The 18,349-nt window shown below is 49.0% G+C and overlaps 1 protein-coding gene across 2 annotated transcripts in view; it reads left to right on the top strand.

Annotated features, from left to right (window-relative positions):
- SGCD (sarcoglycan delta) overlaps positions 1-18,349 on the top strand; it is a 241,655-nt gene that overhangs the window by 177,814 nt on the left and 45,492 nt on the right. For both annotated transcript variants that reach the window (XM_019535275.1, XM_019535276.1), the window contains exons 4-5: positions 1,941-2,028; positions 5,243-5,362. In XM_019535275.1, coding sequence (XP_019390820.1) covers positions 1,941-2,028; positions 5,243-5,362 — 208 coding nt within the window. The remainder of the gene's footprint in view (positions 1-1,940; positions 2,029-5,242; positions 5,363-18,349) is intronic.

Genomic DNA, 18,349 nt, shown 5'->3' on the forward strand with positions numbered 1-18,349 from the left:
CTCTCTCCTACTGTCCACATCCTTTCTACAGTGATCTGCTCCTCTGAATACAGGCAGTCCTCGACCTACAACATTTCAAGTTACAACATTTATAAATTGGCAGCTTGTTTCAACTTTATGACATCAGTTTTGACTTTACAACACTTGATCCGATGCGATGCCACGCCAGCAAACAAGTTGGCTGGGTCACCCATCTCCCTGGAGAATATCTGTCCAAACTTCCTTGGACGCTTTCTTTAAGAAAGTGGACAAGACTCCAGAAAAACCTGCAGCCGAGACTCCTGACAAGACTCCAGCCAAGAGCCCTTCAAAAAGTCCAGCAAAGTCACCTCAGAGAAGCCCTTCTAAATCAATAGGATTGCTATTTACAATAGAAATACATTAATGTAGTTATGTTACTCATCTATACAGTTTGGCTTCGATGATCTGTTGAGGTCCCAGCTGACTTTAGCAACTATGAAACTACAAAATTCTGGGTTATTTTGGGTGAAAACAGGCTATCGGGCAGCATTGCAGGCCTGTGACCAGGACGCTGGACAGGTCATAAGGAGCGGGGCTTGGGTTCCTAGCTCTGCTGCTGATGGGCAGTTCAGCACCTCTCTGTGTCCTGTCCCCTCCCTTTTCCATCTCATTTCTGGGGGTATTGTAGCTGGGAGGTGTGTAATGGTCTCCTCCTCTTAGGTTTAGTTTCTAAGCACTCTGCCAGGCCCCTTCACAAATCTGTCGTCCCTCCCCAGCACCTTTTCCCCTGTCCTCTGGCCCTGCTCTGAGTCCCATCAGCATTTCTTTGCCTTCCCCAGCAGCGTGCCCAGCCTTTCCACATGCCCTTTAGTTGGACAAAAGGCTCAGGGCAGAAAGCAAGGACACAGTTCCTAATGGATAACTGATGTGAACACAGCTGTGATGTTCTTCTCCTGCAGTTTTTTTTTTCCTCTGAAAAGCCACTTCTCACTGGATAAATATCCCTGGCATGACCCTTTGTGCAGAAGGAACCAGTTTTTCCCCATGGTGAAAGGGGAGCCTTTCTTACCAGGGTAGGCTACCTGCAAAGGAAGGTGCCAGGTAGCCAGAAGCTAACCGTGTTGCAGCAGCTGTTCCTATTGTTTTGCAGGGATGGATTTAAAATGAAAGAAGTTAAGAGATGAAGCAGTAGGGTCAAATCCACTTCTCAGGTGGCTCCGCTGCAACCAGGAGTGACAGCTAGGGCCATCCATGCGGAAAGGGCAAGCAATGGCATATGCCAGGTGGTTTGTAAGTGCGTTAAAATTAAAAGCGGTATCTGCATACCAGCAAGACTGGCTCTTGCTAGGACTGCCTGATCTGCACACCATGTACACTGACTGACCCCCAGCCCATCGGTCAGGAACATTAGGCAGATGTTGAAGATTTGAATAACCAAATGCACTGCTGAAACCCAAGAGAGACCCAGTCCCCATGGCCAGGCACCCTGCAGCTTTGACTCGGATCTACCCCGTGTCACACAGATGGTTTTGAGTAAAAGCTGCATCCACGCTCACCTCCCATGATGTTGGCCGTTCTTAAAGCAAGGGGAGACTCTTTCCTGCCTCCTATCCAAGGCAGCGAGTGGAGCAAGACTAGGCATTCGCAACGTGAGCACAGTGCAGAAGTGACATGGTATCCAGCTAGATTTGTCCGCCAGCGCTCGCTCGGCATTGCTGGCGCAGTGCTCAGCTTTGACAGAGGTGTGAGGCAGCGCAGGCCCAGACCTTGTCTGTGTTCGTGGCCTTTCTCTGTCGGATGACCCGGGAGGGCTGGCATCGCGTGCAGGCAGCTCGTTGCTCTCCCGTGCCGGATGCACACAACGAAAGTAGGAGCCAACTGCATCCGACTGAGCCGAGCCTGCAGGGTTTCTCACGTGTGCTCATCTTTCTGGAGCGTGGTGCCTGACTCATATGCTCTCTCTCGTGCTTTCGTTTCAGGGCAACCCACTGTACTTCCAGTCCGCCAGAAACGTTACAGTGAATATTCTCAACGAGAAGACGAAAGTCCTCACTCGTCTTGTAACAGGTAACGAGGGGGGAAAGGCCGGGGAAACGAGCTCAGAGGGCTGTGTGAGACTAGTGGCAAGTAGCGCGTGGGAGGGGAGCGACATCCCGGTGCTCTGCTTCGCCCCACCTTGGAGCAGGGCTGGGGAAGCGGCTGGCTGCGCGCTTCTAGTAAGCAAGCCGGGAATCGTTTTCATGGGAAAGTCATTGCGGAGACAAAAGGTCACTTGTGTGACCTTGGGATCAGGAAGAAAATATGCAGCTTGATATTTCATTTGCAATTGGCACAGGATTGTCCCAAGATACCATTGACTTGCCAAAGATCTCAGGAACTTGTTGATTAAGAGTGCCTGTGTGTGGACACTACCGTCCCCAAGCCCCGTGTGCTGATAAAGGACTCTTAGCACATTGTGTTTGCAGGGAAATCCAGGTTTCACGCATCCACAACATGCATAGGCACTGGAGTGCATGTATGATTTTTGCTCCAGGCACCCGCATGTATAACGCTTTAAAAAATATATATATAAATTATGTGTGTGTGTGTATGTGTGTGTGTGTATATATATATATATATATATGGCAGTCTAGGGACAGGGAGAAGTATTGCTGTGTGGCAGGGCTGGTAATCCATAAACATGTTGTTTGTACAGGAGATTGGATTGTCTGGCTTGCTTATATAACATCTGGCCTCTAGTCAGAGCCCTAAATAATTAAATAAACAGCTTCAGTAAGCAATGATTTAAGCCGCGTGTGTGAAAATTGCCTTGAGGAGAGAAATAAATTCAACCCTGAGCTCCCAGATTCTCACATTCAAAATGAACTTGTTTAGTTTGTTGATCATTTGCCATTTATTTGCAGTGGAATATGTGGGTCTCTGGAGCGCCTCTGTTTTGAAAGAGCTTGGACGTTCCTACGTGGCTCTCTATCTCTCTCATATACACAGACACAGCACATACAGGGCAAGGTGTATACCATGGTTGTCAACCATATGGTCTTCAGGCCTGGTTCAGCTTACATTATCCAGGCCTTGGTTCATCCCCTGGGTCTGATTTGAGCAGAGGATGCACGCCATGCAGGATGCATGCCATGCACGGTGCCTATTCCAGCTGTTCTAGCATCTGCACTTCATGCAGTGCATGCCCTAGGCTCTCCACAACACACACGGCACACAGTGCCTGCTCCAGCCAGTCCTGCACACAGCTCTCACCCCAGGCCTGCATACGGCGTGGGTCCTAGACCAGGTGCCACGGGCACTGGATCCAGCATGGGAGTTTTGGGGCAGGTAGCCAGGGATTGTTTTGATACTGCATCAATGCCAACTTGGGAAACATGACAGCCAACTGGATAGGAAACATGTAAGCTTCAGTGAAGCCCTCTGAGGCAGTTTCTTGGGGAAGTGGCCCTTCCTCCCATGGCTGTGTGCAATGCAGATGCCTTGGTGTGTTCATTCGGATGCATAAGGACTGCGGGAGCCGCTCTGGGCATGCTCGGAGTGCCTTTGCCTCCATTTAAATGTCCTGGAAAGTGGCACGATGACACACAACAGAGCTGCACATCCTTCCCTAGTTATCTCCAGCTCCATAGCCCAGACGCTGAATCCTGATGACAGTAATAACAGTATAGTACAGTAACGACGCTGATACTCTGCAACCCACCTTCTCCTTAAATGCCTCGGGGTAAGGTTGGGTTTTGCGGCAGGTCTCATATACAGAAGTGGGCAAGAGAAACCCAAAGCTGAGGAAAGCCTTGAACAGGGAGCGTGCTGCCAGCCGCTCCCCTCTTTGGAAGTGCAGTGATCTCCATTTGAATCGGCTCTGCCGATCTCAGCTGCATGGGGACATCCTGGGGAGGGCAGCCGTCTTCTCCGCTAGCCTGGCTCCATTTAGGGCTTTCTAGGTTTAAATCGAAGGCCTCGGCCAACTGCAGAACGCTCCCAGGTTGCCGGTGCGTACGATGGAGCACCAACGCGATGAGCTCTCCATGGCAAGACACTTTCCTGCACCTGCCATCACCCGCGCAGTTAATAGTGGGCATAGTTGGGCAGCACCTGGGCTCCCCAAACCGCATGGGCAGACAGCAGTGGTCTTATCTAGTTACCTCACTCTGGGTGGGCTGCTTCCTGTGTGCCGTGAGAGGCCACACTTAGCAACATTGAACCCTTGAATTTCATTCCTCTTTTGTCTGAGAGTTGGCTCAGGCAGCAACAAAAAACATGAGTCCAGTTGTTCTGTCTTGTATCGCCCCCCTGGAGAGCTTGTCTTTGCACAAGCTGGGCTGTTGAGAGGACGGTTCAGCTGGCTGGTACAAAGTTTTGCTTGGGTCAAGTCGCAGAGAGGCCAGCGCTTTGTGCTGCAAGTGCCAGGCGGGCTGCTAACGCGTGTCGGGCTCCCCAGCAGAAAGCGCGGCCTGGGGCTTTCCATCATCAGCGTGCATCCCGGGGGAAGCAGGAGAAGGAAGAGGAGAGCTCAATGAGGGGAAAGTTTGGACAGCCATGAAACTTGCTGCATATTCAAGATGCTGCCATTCACACTGTCCCATGCACAGTACTGAAGGCATCATCCTGAAGGGTGCTGCGCTGGAAAGGCACCGTGCGGCTCTGGAGCAGACAGACTCATGTGGCCCACGCCGATTCCAGTGGGCATGGGCCAGGCCTTCATTTTACATGGGAAAATGAAGTGTTTGTCCCTAAGCCTGATGCTGGTTTTGAACTGGACTGTATTGATGCCAGCATCCTGTCACTCAAGGTCCACTGGCTCTGCCCGAAAGCAAGAAACCGCTGCGTCACAGCACTGAGCCAGGCCGCGTAGGGGAGGTCAGACTTGCTTTGTTTTCTCCCTTTCATACAAACTAGCCGTGCAGGTCCTGGATCCTCATACAGTTCTGCCTGTGCCCGTGCGTCCTGGCCCAGAACATCCCGTGCTTTCTCTTTCATCCAAAAACTCCCAGTCGTGCCAAGTTGCACAGTGTTTTTGTTCCTTAGAGCGTAAATAGAGACTGGGGCAATTTGTAATAGTTTGAAATATCTGCCAAAAATATCAAGCTATTGCCATTTCCTTGCCCGGTCACACTCTGAAGGGGACAGGCCTTGGTGACAGGTCTATCCATTTTGAGATTGTATTGGCAGAGTTGTTAGGACAGTCCCACCACTCAGGCCTATTCAGCTTATAAAGTTTCCTTACTATTTTCTTTAAAGCACCCCAGAGGAAACACACGCTCAGTTTTTTCTTCTCTTGCAGGTCCCCAAGCCGTGGAAGCACACAGCCAAAAATTTGAGGTCAAAACCACATCTGGAAAGTTGCTGTTTTCGGCAGACGACAACGAAGTGGTAGTCGGAGCAGAGAGGCTGCGAGTTTTAGGTAACTGATCTTTGACCGGACAACTCTTTTAATGCCGTCTCTGAATGGTTTTCAAGTATAAATTCTCTTTTAAAACACGCCTTTCATTTTCATCCTTGCTTTGAACCTGCCCCAAACTGGTTGTGACCCAGCCATGCTGTCATGCGCTGGTTGCTTGCCGGCCTCTCTAAATTACGTTGCTCTCAGTCCAGTTCCCCGAGGAGAAGGGACTATCGCATAGGTGGTCTAACAGTCTCAACAGAAGGGCCAAAGAGTTAGGGGGCTTTTTCCTTTGGGTACAGGTAAAAGACAATGATGGGACATGACTGTCCTGTAGATGAATGCAGACCTCAGGGCTCCAGATCTGTTGCTTTGAACCCTTCTGCAAACTCTAGATTTATTTTAAAGTAAATACCAAGCGTTTTAGAAGAGCCACTTGGTTTTAGGAGAGGTTTTTGGCCCTCGGCATTTGCTGAGCCTTTATTATGTGCTGCCCATTCCTTCCCTTTGCACCTGTCTGAAGGCTCAGCAAGTCTTTAGGTGGACTAGAAGCATTTTGCCGTCATGGCAAAATTCATGATACCGGAGGGTGGATCTGGCAGTTTGGAAAGCAGTCGGGTTTCCCGCTGCTGGGCATCTGCAGTGGTCCAGGAGAGGCAGAGCCAGCTGGGACTCCACAGGGGTCCTGGGCCCTGCTAAGACAGGGAACATACTGTGCTGGGGGCTGAATCTGCAGTGCACTGGCTGCTCTACTCTGAGCCCCTGAAGGGACCCATGGGGTGCTTAGCGCATGCTCAATAAGTAGCTTACTGTGCTTGGAAAGGGCGCTCAGTCATAGGGCATCCATGCAGGGAGCTCCAGCAGGCTAGCTGGCATGCAATAAATTCAGTGCCCAGCTCAGTGGACAGACGCTTTCCTCCATGCACCAGTCTCGACTGGCAGAGTCCCTCTGCGGTGCCGCCTTCTTAACTAGCTTTGCTTCCTTTGGGGCCCCTGCTAACCTCCTGCAGACATGGGCCTCATCTCTCTCTGCCCCTGCAACCTGGAGCAACCCTGTCCCCAGAGTTTCCTGCATCATGTCCTCCTTTCAAGGTCGGTGTGGCCGTTACTCAGTAGGCATCAAGCTCTTTCGTGTACATGTGCATAACCTAGGTGGAAAGGAAACCATTAAGGTGATTTAAATACCTTTAAAATATTTGTATCTCGTTACCAGCTTGGAAGCTCGACATCTTTTGCTTTGCGCCGTGGTGCTCTCTATTTGGCTCTGTCTATGAGTGTGGCATGGAGAACTGGTTATATTTTAGTGGGGGGAAACAGCATTTATATGTTTGTTAAAAAATTAAACCACCTGCAAAGCTCTGTAATGAACCTATCTATATCTGCCACTTTTTATGTGGAAACATATACATGTGTCTATGCAAGTTTATATGGCTTTTGTAGGTCAAATTTGGGGCTTTCCAAGCTGCAGTGTCTCCTTTATTAGAAAATCAAAAAGGACCTTTACAACAGACATACACTCTTTCGAAGCTGCAGGCCACGTGCCACAAGTTTAAGCTGTTCACCCGCATCTCCGGTCACCGCGCCTTTCTCCAAGTTCGTGTTAGCCATTATGTAGGGGAGACAAGGTCAGGACATGATTGCTCCACTCGTTCTTCCCAAGATCTTAGTTTTCAGATTATTTTTCTTAGTCAGCAATGCAATAATTAGCAGATAACAAGCAGGAGCTTTGTACCTCTGGCAAATACTGCTTCTCAGCCTGTGCAGCTCCAAAACTGTCTGTTTTTTGGTTGAATTGCTGTAGAGGAATCCACGGTAGTTTTAGATATATCGGTGTGAGTTTCTGCTGTGATTCATTCCCTGGGGTGCAAGGTGTGGGAGCAGAGACGATGCTCACTGGTATGGTGCACTTTTATTTCGGTTTGCAGCAGGCAGTCTTGGGGCTTTATCAGGCTTCAGAAGAGACATCAAGGAAGAGAAGATATGACATTACAGTTAATGGTACGCTGTCAGTAACCTTGGGCTGCAACCACTCCAGAGTCTATGCCCGCCGCGGGGTTTTCCGCCCTCGCTTCTGCAGTCTTCCTGCTCTTCCAGAAGCAGCTCCCCTGATGCCTTGCTATGCTGGGAAGTGCTGCACCATGTGCCCGGTTGGTGTTTTTATCTGGACCTGAGCAGGTCCACCTAGTTTGAGAGCAAATTCCTCTAATCGCTGTGTCAGGGTTGCCCCATGCGTCCTCGCTGCAGAGGGAGGTGGGGCACTGCGATCGGGCATGGAAGTCGCCTTGCAGCGGTTCGAGCAGCGGCAGCTGGATGCATGGCTCGTTTTTCATCTTGTTAACAAGACTGACTTCCTTTTTGTTCTTGCTGCGAGTCGATTTGGAAAGTTTGCTCCATGAAAAGGTGCCGAAACCTTATTACAAGAAACTCGGGGCTTTCTGCAGAGGCTGACTTTCAGCTTCAGGTTCTCAGGCTTGAAAAAACCCAACAAAAGGGCCTTTAGAAAGGGCAGCAGTAGGGTGCAGGCTGCCTTTGATGCAGCTTTTGGAGGTCCCCAGTCAGTGCAGCTTACAGAACAAGACCACCCCTTGAATGGTGATTTTTAGCCATAAGGGGACACCGGGAGCCCAGTTCTTCCCCCTCCGGTTTTCATAGCTACTGTAGTTAGTTTGGATAGGTCCTCTACCCAGGACTGCCCCAAATGGAGGAAGAGTCTGCTGCGAGGATCTCAGTACTTTGAAACCTCCCGACAACGATAGGAGATGGAAAAATGGGAGTGGGAGAAACAGCGTGTCGCGGCCCAAATCAACCCAGAGCCACCCACCTTGAATGGAAGCACATGCCCGAGCTGCAACAGAGTCTGTTGATCCTGGATAAGCCTCAGTAGTTATGTTCAGACCCACAGAAAAGACAGTCATGGAAGAAGATCATCCTCAATGGCAATGATGAGCTAGTTTGGAGGAGTCTGGAGAAAAGTGGAAGCTTTTGGCTGTGTTGAGTCCGTCATCTGCCTGCCTAACTAGCAGCTGAGCTCTTCGGCCTGTTTGTTTAAAACCTGTCGTCACTCAGCTGAGCCTCTGCATGCTAGAGACAGTGCAAAGGTCGGTGTGCAAGTGAGCATGTACAGGCATGTAGGTGTGCAAGGAAGGGGGTAGTCATTTGCTGCTGGTATAGGCCAGTAACAGTATACTATGTCACGAGCCCTGGGAAGCTGCAGCAATGGCTCACTCAGGCTTTCTCCCTCTCAGGCACTTCTGCAGCCTTCAGTGCCTCTGCATCTTCCAGCTCTTAATGTATTTATTGTCCCTGCTCCCAAGCCCCTCAGCTTGAGCTGTTTTCCCCATGTGACAGAATGGACAGTTAGAAACTGAGAGCAAGCTCCATCCTATTTGACCATCGTGCCCTTCAGTGGCACAGGCAAAACTGCAGTAACTGGGCACTCAAGCACGATCCAGCGTGCTGCTCCCATCTCTGGCAAAATGCACACGTGCTGGCTGGAGGAAAGGAAACGGCGAGCCCCGACCACCCTTTAGGCCAGGGAGTGGAAGACCTTAGTCCAAGGAGGTTTGAGCCCATGTCCTTTGCTTTATAGCAGAGTGCTGTAACCACCAGGCCGCAGTTCCCCGGCGTACTCCCCAGCGGGTGCGCTCCACCTTGCATTCATTACTCGCTGGCGAAAATGGTAAGGTAACACCAGTCTACTTTCTGTTTTTGCGGGAGCAGAGACCAAGATCTCGCCCCTCCAGAGCAGGAGTCATTTTACAGAGAGACCTTTGCTCTAACTTACTTTCCTCCTGGACCCACATACCACTGGTCCGTCCTCAGCAGGAGGGGCGGGGAGCTCTGGGCAGTGCCTAGCTTGCAGCAGGGTCATTAGCATGCTTTATTTATCAGTCCAGGGCACTGATTCAGATCTCCACGGGGTGATGGAGGGGCCGAGACCCTGGATCTCCTGTTCCCTGTGCACCGCTAAGGGATTCGGTGCTCCTGCATGCTGAGGGTCCCTGCCTTGAACGTGCACCCATTGTCGTGACTCAGTTTGGAGACTGGCTGGGGCCCTGGGGCGACTCTGGTCCCCCAGCCAGATGTGCAGCCCCGTGCTCAGCGGGCAGGTGTAGATCGACCACCGCTGCTGTGCAGAGAGCCCCAGCAAGGGGCTAGGCAAGTGCATGAAGGGGAAACCAGACCGTGGCCTTTCCCTGCCTCCTTCCCTCCTCCCCCTAAAAACCAGCGCAGCTCTTCTCCAAGGTGTTGCGTCTGAGAGAGCCTTTAATAAAAGCTCAGTGGAAAATATCTTTGATATGCATTAATTACCAATTTCATTTAATAACATACTGAACACAACAGCATTTATAAACAAAGGATAATCATAAAGCATTATTCTAACTGTTAATTAGCTCTATTTATTCACCAGATTAGTTTTTAAATATGCCCTCTAGATGCCACTTGATACTCATTACCAGAGTTACATTATTAGCTCAATACAAAAGCATTTTTAATTAAATCTAAAGCAATTTAAATTAGCATGGATTTTTTGCAGAAATTAAACTGTGGTCAGATGCTTAATTTAGCCTTTTAAGATGATGACAGCTGACGTGTTGGTATCAGCTCTCCTAAAGGCCACACCATCTTTTCTTGGAGACGATACTTCCAAGTTTGCTTTCAGGGAAACTTGCCAGTGAAGTTTGGTGATTAACATTTATGCTGGAAAGCGCACAGATGCTTTCTTAGTTTTTCATTGACTACTGCTGGGAACCAAGATGAATTACAAGGCTTTGGTTTTTTTTAAAAGGAGACAATACAGAGGGGATTTATTCTGCTGAAAAGGTGGCTTTGAGCTACTGAGGACATGGCAGGGAGCATGGCTGTGTCACTGGAGTGATGTGCTACACAGGGTGTTTCTCATCGTGTGATGAAGCTTATTAAAGCACAGGATCTTCCATGGACTGTAGTGGGCTTCAGAGCAACCCCTCTGGCATAAGGGATAAAGGCTAAGAGGTGGCGGTCGCCAAGGATTGCCCGGTGTTGAACAAAAGGTGACAAGTCCAAAAGGGTTGAGAACCACTGCTCTAGGAAACGGCAGAGCTCCTCAGCAGCAGCGCCTACCCTTTGCATGAGTCCTCTCTCGATTTAGTCCATAGAACTAAATGCAGATGCAAAGGGTGGACTAATGCAAATGCAAAGGGTGGACTAATGCAAAAGGTAGAGGCTGCCCCTGAGGAACTCTGGCATTTAGCTCATAGGAAAACTCCTCTGTTTCCAGGTCTGAGGTCCCTAGATGGGGGCCCAGAAGGAATCCCCTTCGGAGGTGTTAATAGTGGGGCTTGTTTCCAAGCCAGATCGCTCTTCTTGGATTGTTTTACGAGGAGCAGTTTCTGGTGAGGCCCGTTTTCTTGGATGAGCTGAAGAGAGTATCAGGTGCCACCACGTAATTGCTCGTTTATGAATGGCTCTCTAGTAATTTATTCCAAGGGCACGTTCAACTTTCTCATTTACACAAGACATTTGCTAGAGACCGTCCGGGTTTTAGTAAATAGATGACAGCGATGAAAAGCTGCCGGCCCCGGCACGGCCGCAGTTAAAGGACTTCCGGCACCACGGGCGCTCAGGACCATCCCCTTCAACCAAAGGTTTCTTTTTGGAAATCTGTTTGGGATTTGCAGCCTTTTGTTCGCAAGAGCTGGATTGCCACTACCCAAGGGAGGACGACAAAGCCATTTGCATGGCCCTCAGCGCTTTTCTGTTTGGTCAGGAAGAGGCTGCAATTTAATATGAATGTGATGAACTAATATCTCTGGGTAAACTCTCCCAGCTGTCTCAACAGCTTTGCATCCACAAACGCTGTCAGCGGGTCTGGTATTGTCTCGGCCAGGGAGGAATAAAGGAAGCTCTGCAGGGCTGGGCATGCTTTCCAGCCCCATTTGAATGCTAAAAATAAACAAACAACCCCTTCCTCATCCTCATGCTTTTACCACGACTGTTTTAGGACGTTCTTGGCATCGCCTTTATGATGCACGTTAGCTCTGTCTTGGCATCGCCTTTATGGGCCGTGATAGCGCCGATTCCCTTTTTAGGCACACATAACTATAATGGACCTAAAAAAGGCCTGACTTTATGAAACGTGCCTGCCATGTTATGGGCTTGCTGTTCGCTTCACAAGGCAGCTGCCACCTCCAGACCTTGCAGGAGTCGGAGCAGATTTTCATTGCACACGCACGCATCTTGGAGGGCTGTTCCTAGCTCAGACGTACAGGTTGAGACCTCTGTAGTTGTCCTCTGCCGTTCTTCCCAGGTGGCATTTTCCCGCAAGGAGCTGCAGTGCTGCTTCTGCCTTGGAGACGAACCCGTGGAGTCAGAGAAGTTGGGCTACAAGGGATCTCCAGAGGTCATCTGGTCCAACCCCCTCCCAGAGGCAGCAGCATCCCTCTCCAGACCATCCCAATACATCCATCATATGAACTCTACAGTTCAAGGTTCAAGTCTGATCCAAGCAAAATGGACCTTTACGGTCTTACCACTGTGTCCACTGAAAGCGTGTACACACGGATAAACCGTCTTGAATCCCAGTGCTGATAGAGAGGATTTTGTTGGTGCGGGTATTTCAGAAGAAGCAAAAAACCTCCTCACCGCAGTTCCCACGTTGGAGAGAACTAATTACCCAAAGACATCACTTGAGTGGGTTCTTGTAAAGTTGAAACACTTGATCATGGTGACAATTTTCCTGTGCAAAAAAGCAGCTAAAAGAAGGTGGCATTGGATTCGAAGACAAGGCCCGTGCTGTTGATGGAGCAATACCATCTTTTCAGAGCATCCACCACACGCTCTCGGTCTCTGACTGAGCTCCTCAGGTGACTAAGTAGTAATAATAATGCAAGTGTTATAGCCAAGCATTAATTTTGCCATCGATGCTATGGAAAATGGGGAAGTGAAGAATTAGAAACCTGGTGAAACATGCTGACAATTGTAGATAAAAGATTTTACCTCTGGCACTGCTAAGTCGGGAAACGGCATCCATTATCTTTATTCTTCAGCTGTATTACTGCAGTTTTGTCAAAGCTCTGAGGTGTTTTCTTTGCATTGCTGTGATGTGAAAAAAAATCACATTTAGCAAAATAAAAAGGGCTGCAATGAGAAATCAATACCTTGTCCGCCAGTAACTAAAGGCACAAGCAAGAGGATCCATTTGCTGTGTCTGGCTGCAAACTGCAGTTGAGTTGAAGGAGGAAATGAGTTTTCTTTCTCAATTTCAGATCCTTCTAGCTGGGTTTCTTTTTTTTTTTTTGGGGGGGGGGGTTGTTTTTTTGGGGCTGTTGTGCCAAGTGTGTTGGAGTTTGTGTCATACATTAAAGCAGCTAGCACAGACCTCAGTAAGCGGGCTCGCCTGGATTATAACAACTCCTTTTGAGCCTCTGCTCTCAGACGTGAACATTTCCTCTTCAGACATCGTGGCTTGCAGGCTGCCAGGATCCAGCCCCCAGGCCCTATGGCCTGATTATTGGGGTTTTTGGAGCATTTGAAACCAGCAAACCTAGGGGGAACAACAGAGGACTGGATTTGTGCATGTAGGAGCACCCCTCCATGACTTCGGTGGGACCGTGCACACAGGGCTGGGTGTGAAGTCAACGCGAAGCCCTTCTGCTGTCTTCAGTGGATGTTGGATGTAGGCGATCAATCAGGAGTCGGGAACGACCTGACAGCTGAGGCCCTAATAGTGCAGGCAGGACCAAATATACACTGTTTCAGCGATGGCACTGATCAAATAGTGCTGCTTTTAGGCCATAGCAGCATGCAGCTATAAGGATCCTGAAGGGAGCAGTTCAGATACTCACCCTAAAAGCTTCTTTTTGCTTTTGTTGCACGGCCTAGCAACTGGGTCTGGCTTTGAAAGCAGAACAGCGATCCTTGTGATAAATAGCACCACCATAAGTCATGACTTTAATCTCCAAGCAGCAGAAGACATCCCCGTCTGCAAACTCTAGGCAAAGGCATTGCTGAAAATAGGACACCTGGCTGGTTTTCTTCCATCCCGATGCCCCCTTCCCAAACCTTCGCTGTAGGTGCTGTGCAAAGTGTATTTAATAAGCATGACGCTATCAGCGGAGGCAGCGTTGTAGAGAACATATGAAAGGCACAGCGGTCCCTGCCCTGAATAACTTCCTTCTTATTAGCTTCCTGACAAATGCATCTCAGCCAAAGCAGGGCAGCCAACGTCCTTTATGCTAATGGCATGGTGGTAGCCAACGGGGAGATATGGGTAACGTCGGGTGTTGCAGCCACGCATGGACGCTCATGCTAGGTCCTTTCCCTTTCAGTGTTACAGCTGCCTGCTCCTTTCCTCCGTCAGTCGTTAGCACAAACCCTTCTTCATCAGGCCTGTGTCATTCGTGCCCAGAGCAGTGTCTCCTGACATTGGGTCGTGCAGACGCGTCTTTCTTCCATGGGAGCTGAGTTCAGCTGCGCCATAACCCCGACAGAGAGAAACTTAATGCCTCGTGGTAGAGACAGATGTCTAATTTACACTCGTTTTGTACTCTGCAGCTTACACCAGGATCTGGAGCAGTTAGGGCAAAGGGAACATCTGCTCGTGTTCCCTTTGCCCTTCCCTAGGGGCTGATCCTGTGCTTGTTGAAACCATTGGCAAAGCTGTCTTTGAATTTAGGGGGGCAGCTTTCAGCTTCCACCTTTGCAGAAGTCATACTGGCACACAGGTGAGCCGCCTGGACCACCAGTTCTTGAGAGAGGAAGAAAGTACAAGTTCAAACGAATCACCTACAGTTTTTAAAATGACAAGGAATATAGCAATCTGTGCACATTTTTTTCACCCAAAAATTATGATTAGCAACTAAAACTTCTGCATTAACTGTGTTTGAGCCCATTCAGTGTAGATTACTGAAGAAAGGCTTTGATACTTTTAACACCAATAATTCCTTGAAGACTTTTGTACCAAACTAAAAATGGCAAAACATCATCAAATCTGAAATTCAAACTCTGAACAGAGTCATTTGTTTTTTGCTTTCTCCCACGTTCAGGCTGCGTCCAAGTTCAGGAAATTTAGATGATTAAAGGACACCCTTGAACACCCTTCCAGAATAAATAATTTGACTTCTTTGGCTGTTTTAAGGATGTATAACATCTTTAGACTATTTTCAGTTCATTATAATGAAGTGATCTTCTTTCCCAAATCTCTATCATTCAGACCATATATTTAAAAAAGAAAAGAAAAAAAAGACGACAAAATAATATCCAAAAGAAAGATGTTGAAGCTTTTCTTGCATTTGCTTTTACATCGTAGCACGCTGCAGACAAAATGAGCGTAGTATTTAAATAAAGCATCTGGTTTGGAGTCCAGGCTGCAGTGCATGTTCGGATGGTGTGACCTCTGTCCGGATGAAGGGAACTAGAAGACTCAGATAAGTATTGACGATATGTCATAGGGATTAACAAAGAAACATCCTGTACGCTCACCAGGTATTGAAATCAGGTTTAAAAGCACTGGAGAGTCACGTTATGTTGCTGTCGCTTTCCCTCCAACCTTTACAGCTATTTGCTGCAAGGCAGGACACCGCTCTCCTTGCTAAGACTTGTACTGAATAGTCCTAAATTTAGGCACTCTCCTTAGTTTCTCTGCAATGTTTCTGCTGGAGACAAGACTGCTGAAAATAGCTTCAAAGGAGCTCCTTGATGACACCGCTACCGTATCACTGTCGGAAAAGTGGCTGAAGGAGCCCAGACCTACCCAAAGTGGAAGTATCCAGGGGTCAGACAAGTTGCGGGAGCCTTTGTGCGCATCTGTCTGTTCTTAGCACTGGCACCGACTCTTCTGTTCAGTTCCCTTGTTCCTGTTCGGTGCCATTGTCCCCTTTGTGCTGCATAGGAGACTTCTGCGGAGCCGAGCTGCTGAAAATGAACACGTACAAAAGAAATCGCTAATGGCCCAGGTGCAGTTTTGCTACCTCCCACTTTTTCGAGACCTTAAAGAGCTGCTCTTCCTTCTCATCCAGCAGTGGACCGGGCGGGTGAGGTTCCCCCTCTCCGTCTCCGGCTTGCAACACCTCACTCTAAGGGAACCTGGAGAATGAATTTACCTCCTCTCTGCCCCAGGCACATGAAAGCCCCCAACCCCAAATTCTGAGGTTTGCTCAGACATCGCCCCAGAGACACCAGTGGGGGAATCTCCCAGGCTGAGGAATGGGTGCAAGTCTGAGGTCGGGCCCCAAGCTCCCCACCTGGAGGGGACCATCTGCCCCTTGTGCGGTGTCGTTCCCTGAGGCTACTGGGACAGGGGAGGAGTGAGCTGTGGAAACTACGTGCCTTCCCCCCTGTGCCCACCACAACCATACAAGTCAGAGAGCAGCTGTCTGCAGGTAGCATCCGCCCTTTGTCGGCTCTGCTACTTTGCCCCCAGACGGCACGCTCAGCGCTGCTAAGATGCACGGCCATCATCCACTGCCGACATCCTTGCAACCGCGTGGAGCACGGGGGGTGACCGGGATGCACAGCTGCTCAGGAGATGGGCAGGGGAGACAAATCATGCTCTCCAAAGGGGCACGGGACGAGCCTCACCCCGGGGTAGTTCACAGGGCTCAGTCAGGTCACGTGTAAAGACTTTGCAAATGATTCTCGCAGCATTTTCAAGTTTTAGTCCATCTTTGTTGCTGACCTCTATGGCCAAGCATGGGGGGGCTGGACCTGATGATCTCGTGAGGTCCCTTCCAGCCCCTAACAGCTATGAACCTACATCTAGGACAAAGGAAAAATAAAAAAGAAGAAAAAAGAAAAGTCAATATTACGGCAGTATTTTCATTAAAATCCAGGGGCTTATGAGTTTTTTTCCTACCTGGAGGACAGCACGATCACTGTGGACATATAAACGTCATTGTTTGTATTGGCAGTCTTGATCATATTGATGCCGGCGATCCGGAAAATACATCTGTGGCATAAGCAGGTCCATGAGGCACAAGGCTTTCATCCTTTAAAGAGCGCTCATGCAAACAGCGCTTCGGGAGAGGAGTAGTCCGGCTGAATGCAGCTTGTGCAAGGGCCTGGTGGGCTGATTCTGATTTGTTATTAAAATTAAACCCAACTGTTGGCCATAGAGGGGATGTCCTCACATAAATCATAACAAGAAGGTAAAAAATGCATGAGGAAAGGGCATGCAAAAGCCTTAAGGCCATACCGGTCGTGGCAAAACTGGACCAATACACTGCAAAAGAAATATAAATGAATGAAGTTTTATGATGTTTTATTTAATATGGTGGCTTAGCAGAGCCGTTTTAGTATTGCCAGGCCCTGAAATGCAGCTCGTATTGATTCTGAGTTGATGGGATTACAAGGGGAGAAACCGCAATTACTGTGTTCTCCCATTTAGGAACATAAATTAAGGAGGAATAAGGCTCTTAAAGCTCTGAATTAAAAGAAGCAGCCAGAGATCGTTACTGGCTACATTGTATTGGATTTACTTCCTTGCTGCATGATGACTTTCTAAGAATATCGTGTATTGACCTGACAAGACCCAGAAAGAAGAACCTAGTTACATGGGTATTTTAATGAGGGAGTTTGCCGAATGCATCCTGATCAATAAGAGAGCGTCTGGAAACCTGCAGCGATGAGAACGCTATCCATGTTTCTCTGACTTTATCTGAAAAAAATAATTTTGGCCTCCAGCGAGCGAGCGAGCGAGCGTGCTAAGGAGACGAGACCCGCACGCAAGCTTGGAATACGTAAGAGGCTCCTCCGAGGACATTTTGACCCCAGCTGTATTACAAAGCACAGCAGAAAGTGCTCTGTGGACTCCGGGTTTATGGATCAAAGAGCAAACAGAACAAAAACAAAATGTGTTGTCCCAGTCAAAATTATAGGGGGAGAGAAATAACCTACAGATAACCAGAGTGCATGTTCATCTGGGCAAAGACCTGATCTCTCTGCCCTGCAGCCTGGTTTGTGCCCTAAGTTGATTTGCCTATTAGTGGCTTGCCCGCGAGCACTGACCACAAGACTCCCTGATTTATCTACAAATGCAAGCTCCTTTTTTATGCCCTTCTGGAATTCATTGCCAAGGAGGTGGCCGAGGCAGAGAGCACGGCCAGGTTCAAAAAGGGACCGGGCAAGTTTCTGGATGAGTCTATTAATAGCTGTTGGACAGAACGGCTGGAGATGTTTCCTCTGGCATCTCTAAAGCCATCGTGGTGGATAATGGGTCGTTTGCTTTAGAAACATCCAGTTTGATGCTGTCCCTACACAGCATCCATTTCTGCCACTGCCAGAGACAGGATACTGGACTAAATGGACCATTGGTCTGATGCCGCTTATGTTCTTTGCCTGAGTTAGATGTTAATCGTCCGTCACCCTGCCTGCCAGGTCGCTCATACCCCAGATGCACTGTTTTTGTACGGAGGCAGAAATGCACGACCACTCCTGCATATTTACTGGTTTCAAAGCGTCAGAAAGCAGCTCTGAAATGGAGGAGCCGAGGTGGTCCTTCCCTTGTCCTCCATAAGGAAACAGCACAAGCTGTTGCACAGCCGGGCACGCTTGCCCATCACTCAGCAGCAGAACAGGAGCCTCCTGGCATGCAGGGTCTAGGGGTCACGTCACGGGAAGGACGTTGCCAGCAGGTCAGCTCTCTTGCTGCGTCCACTTCCAGAGCTGCCAGGGACATGCTACATCCACGACTCGCTCCCAGCAGCCGGGTGAAAGGTGGGTGCTTTACCACCACGTGCAGTGGATGAGGCGATTCAGAAAAGCCAGAACCTGGCAGAGGTGATGAAGTCTCCGGGGCAGACGAAGGGGCTGCAAACCCAACTGAAACTCCAGAAGCTGACCCTAACCCGATCGCCTTAAGGAACGGCATCTCATTAACAAAAAGAGACCTGGAGTTGAACAGTAACCAGTGCCTTTAAACTCTTGCTGCGTGTGACTTCAGTTGTGCCCCACACCTTAAGCTAGTAGAGAGGAAAAAAAATGTCTAATGAGTATATCTTTACACTGATTCAAAACGCTTTAGATAGATCC

This window comes from Crocodylus porosus, unplaced genomic scaffold, assembly GCF_001723895.1.
Source record: "Crocodylus porosus isolate Cpor-Errol unplaced genomic scaffold, CroPor_comp1, whole genome shotgun sequence".
Taxonomy (NCBI): domain Eukaryota; kingdom Metazoa; phylum Chordata; order Crocodylia; family Crocodylidae; genus Crocodylus; species Crocodylus porosus.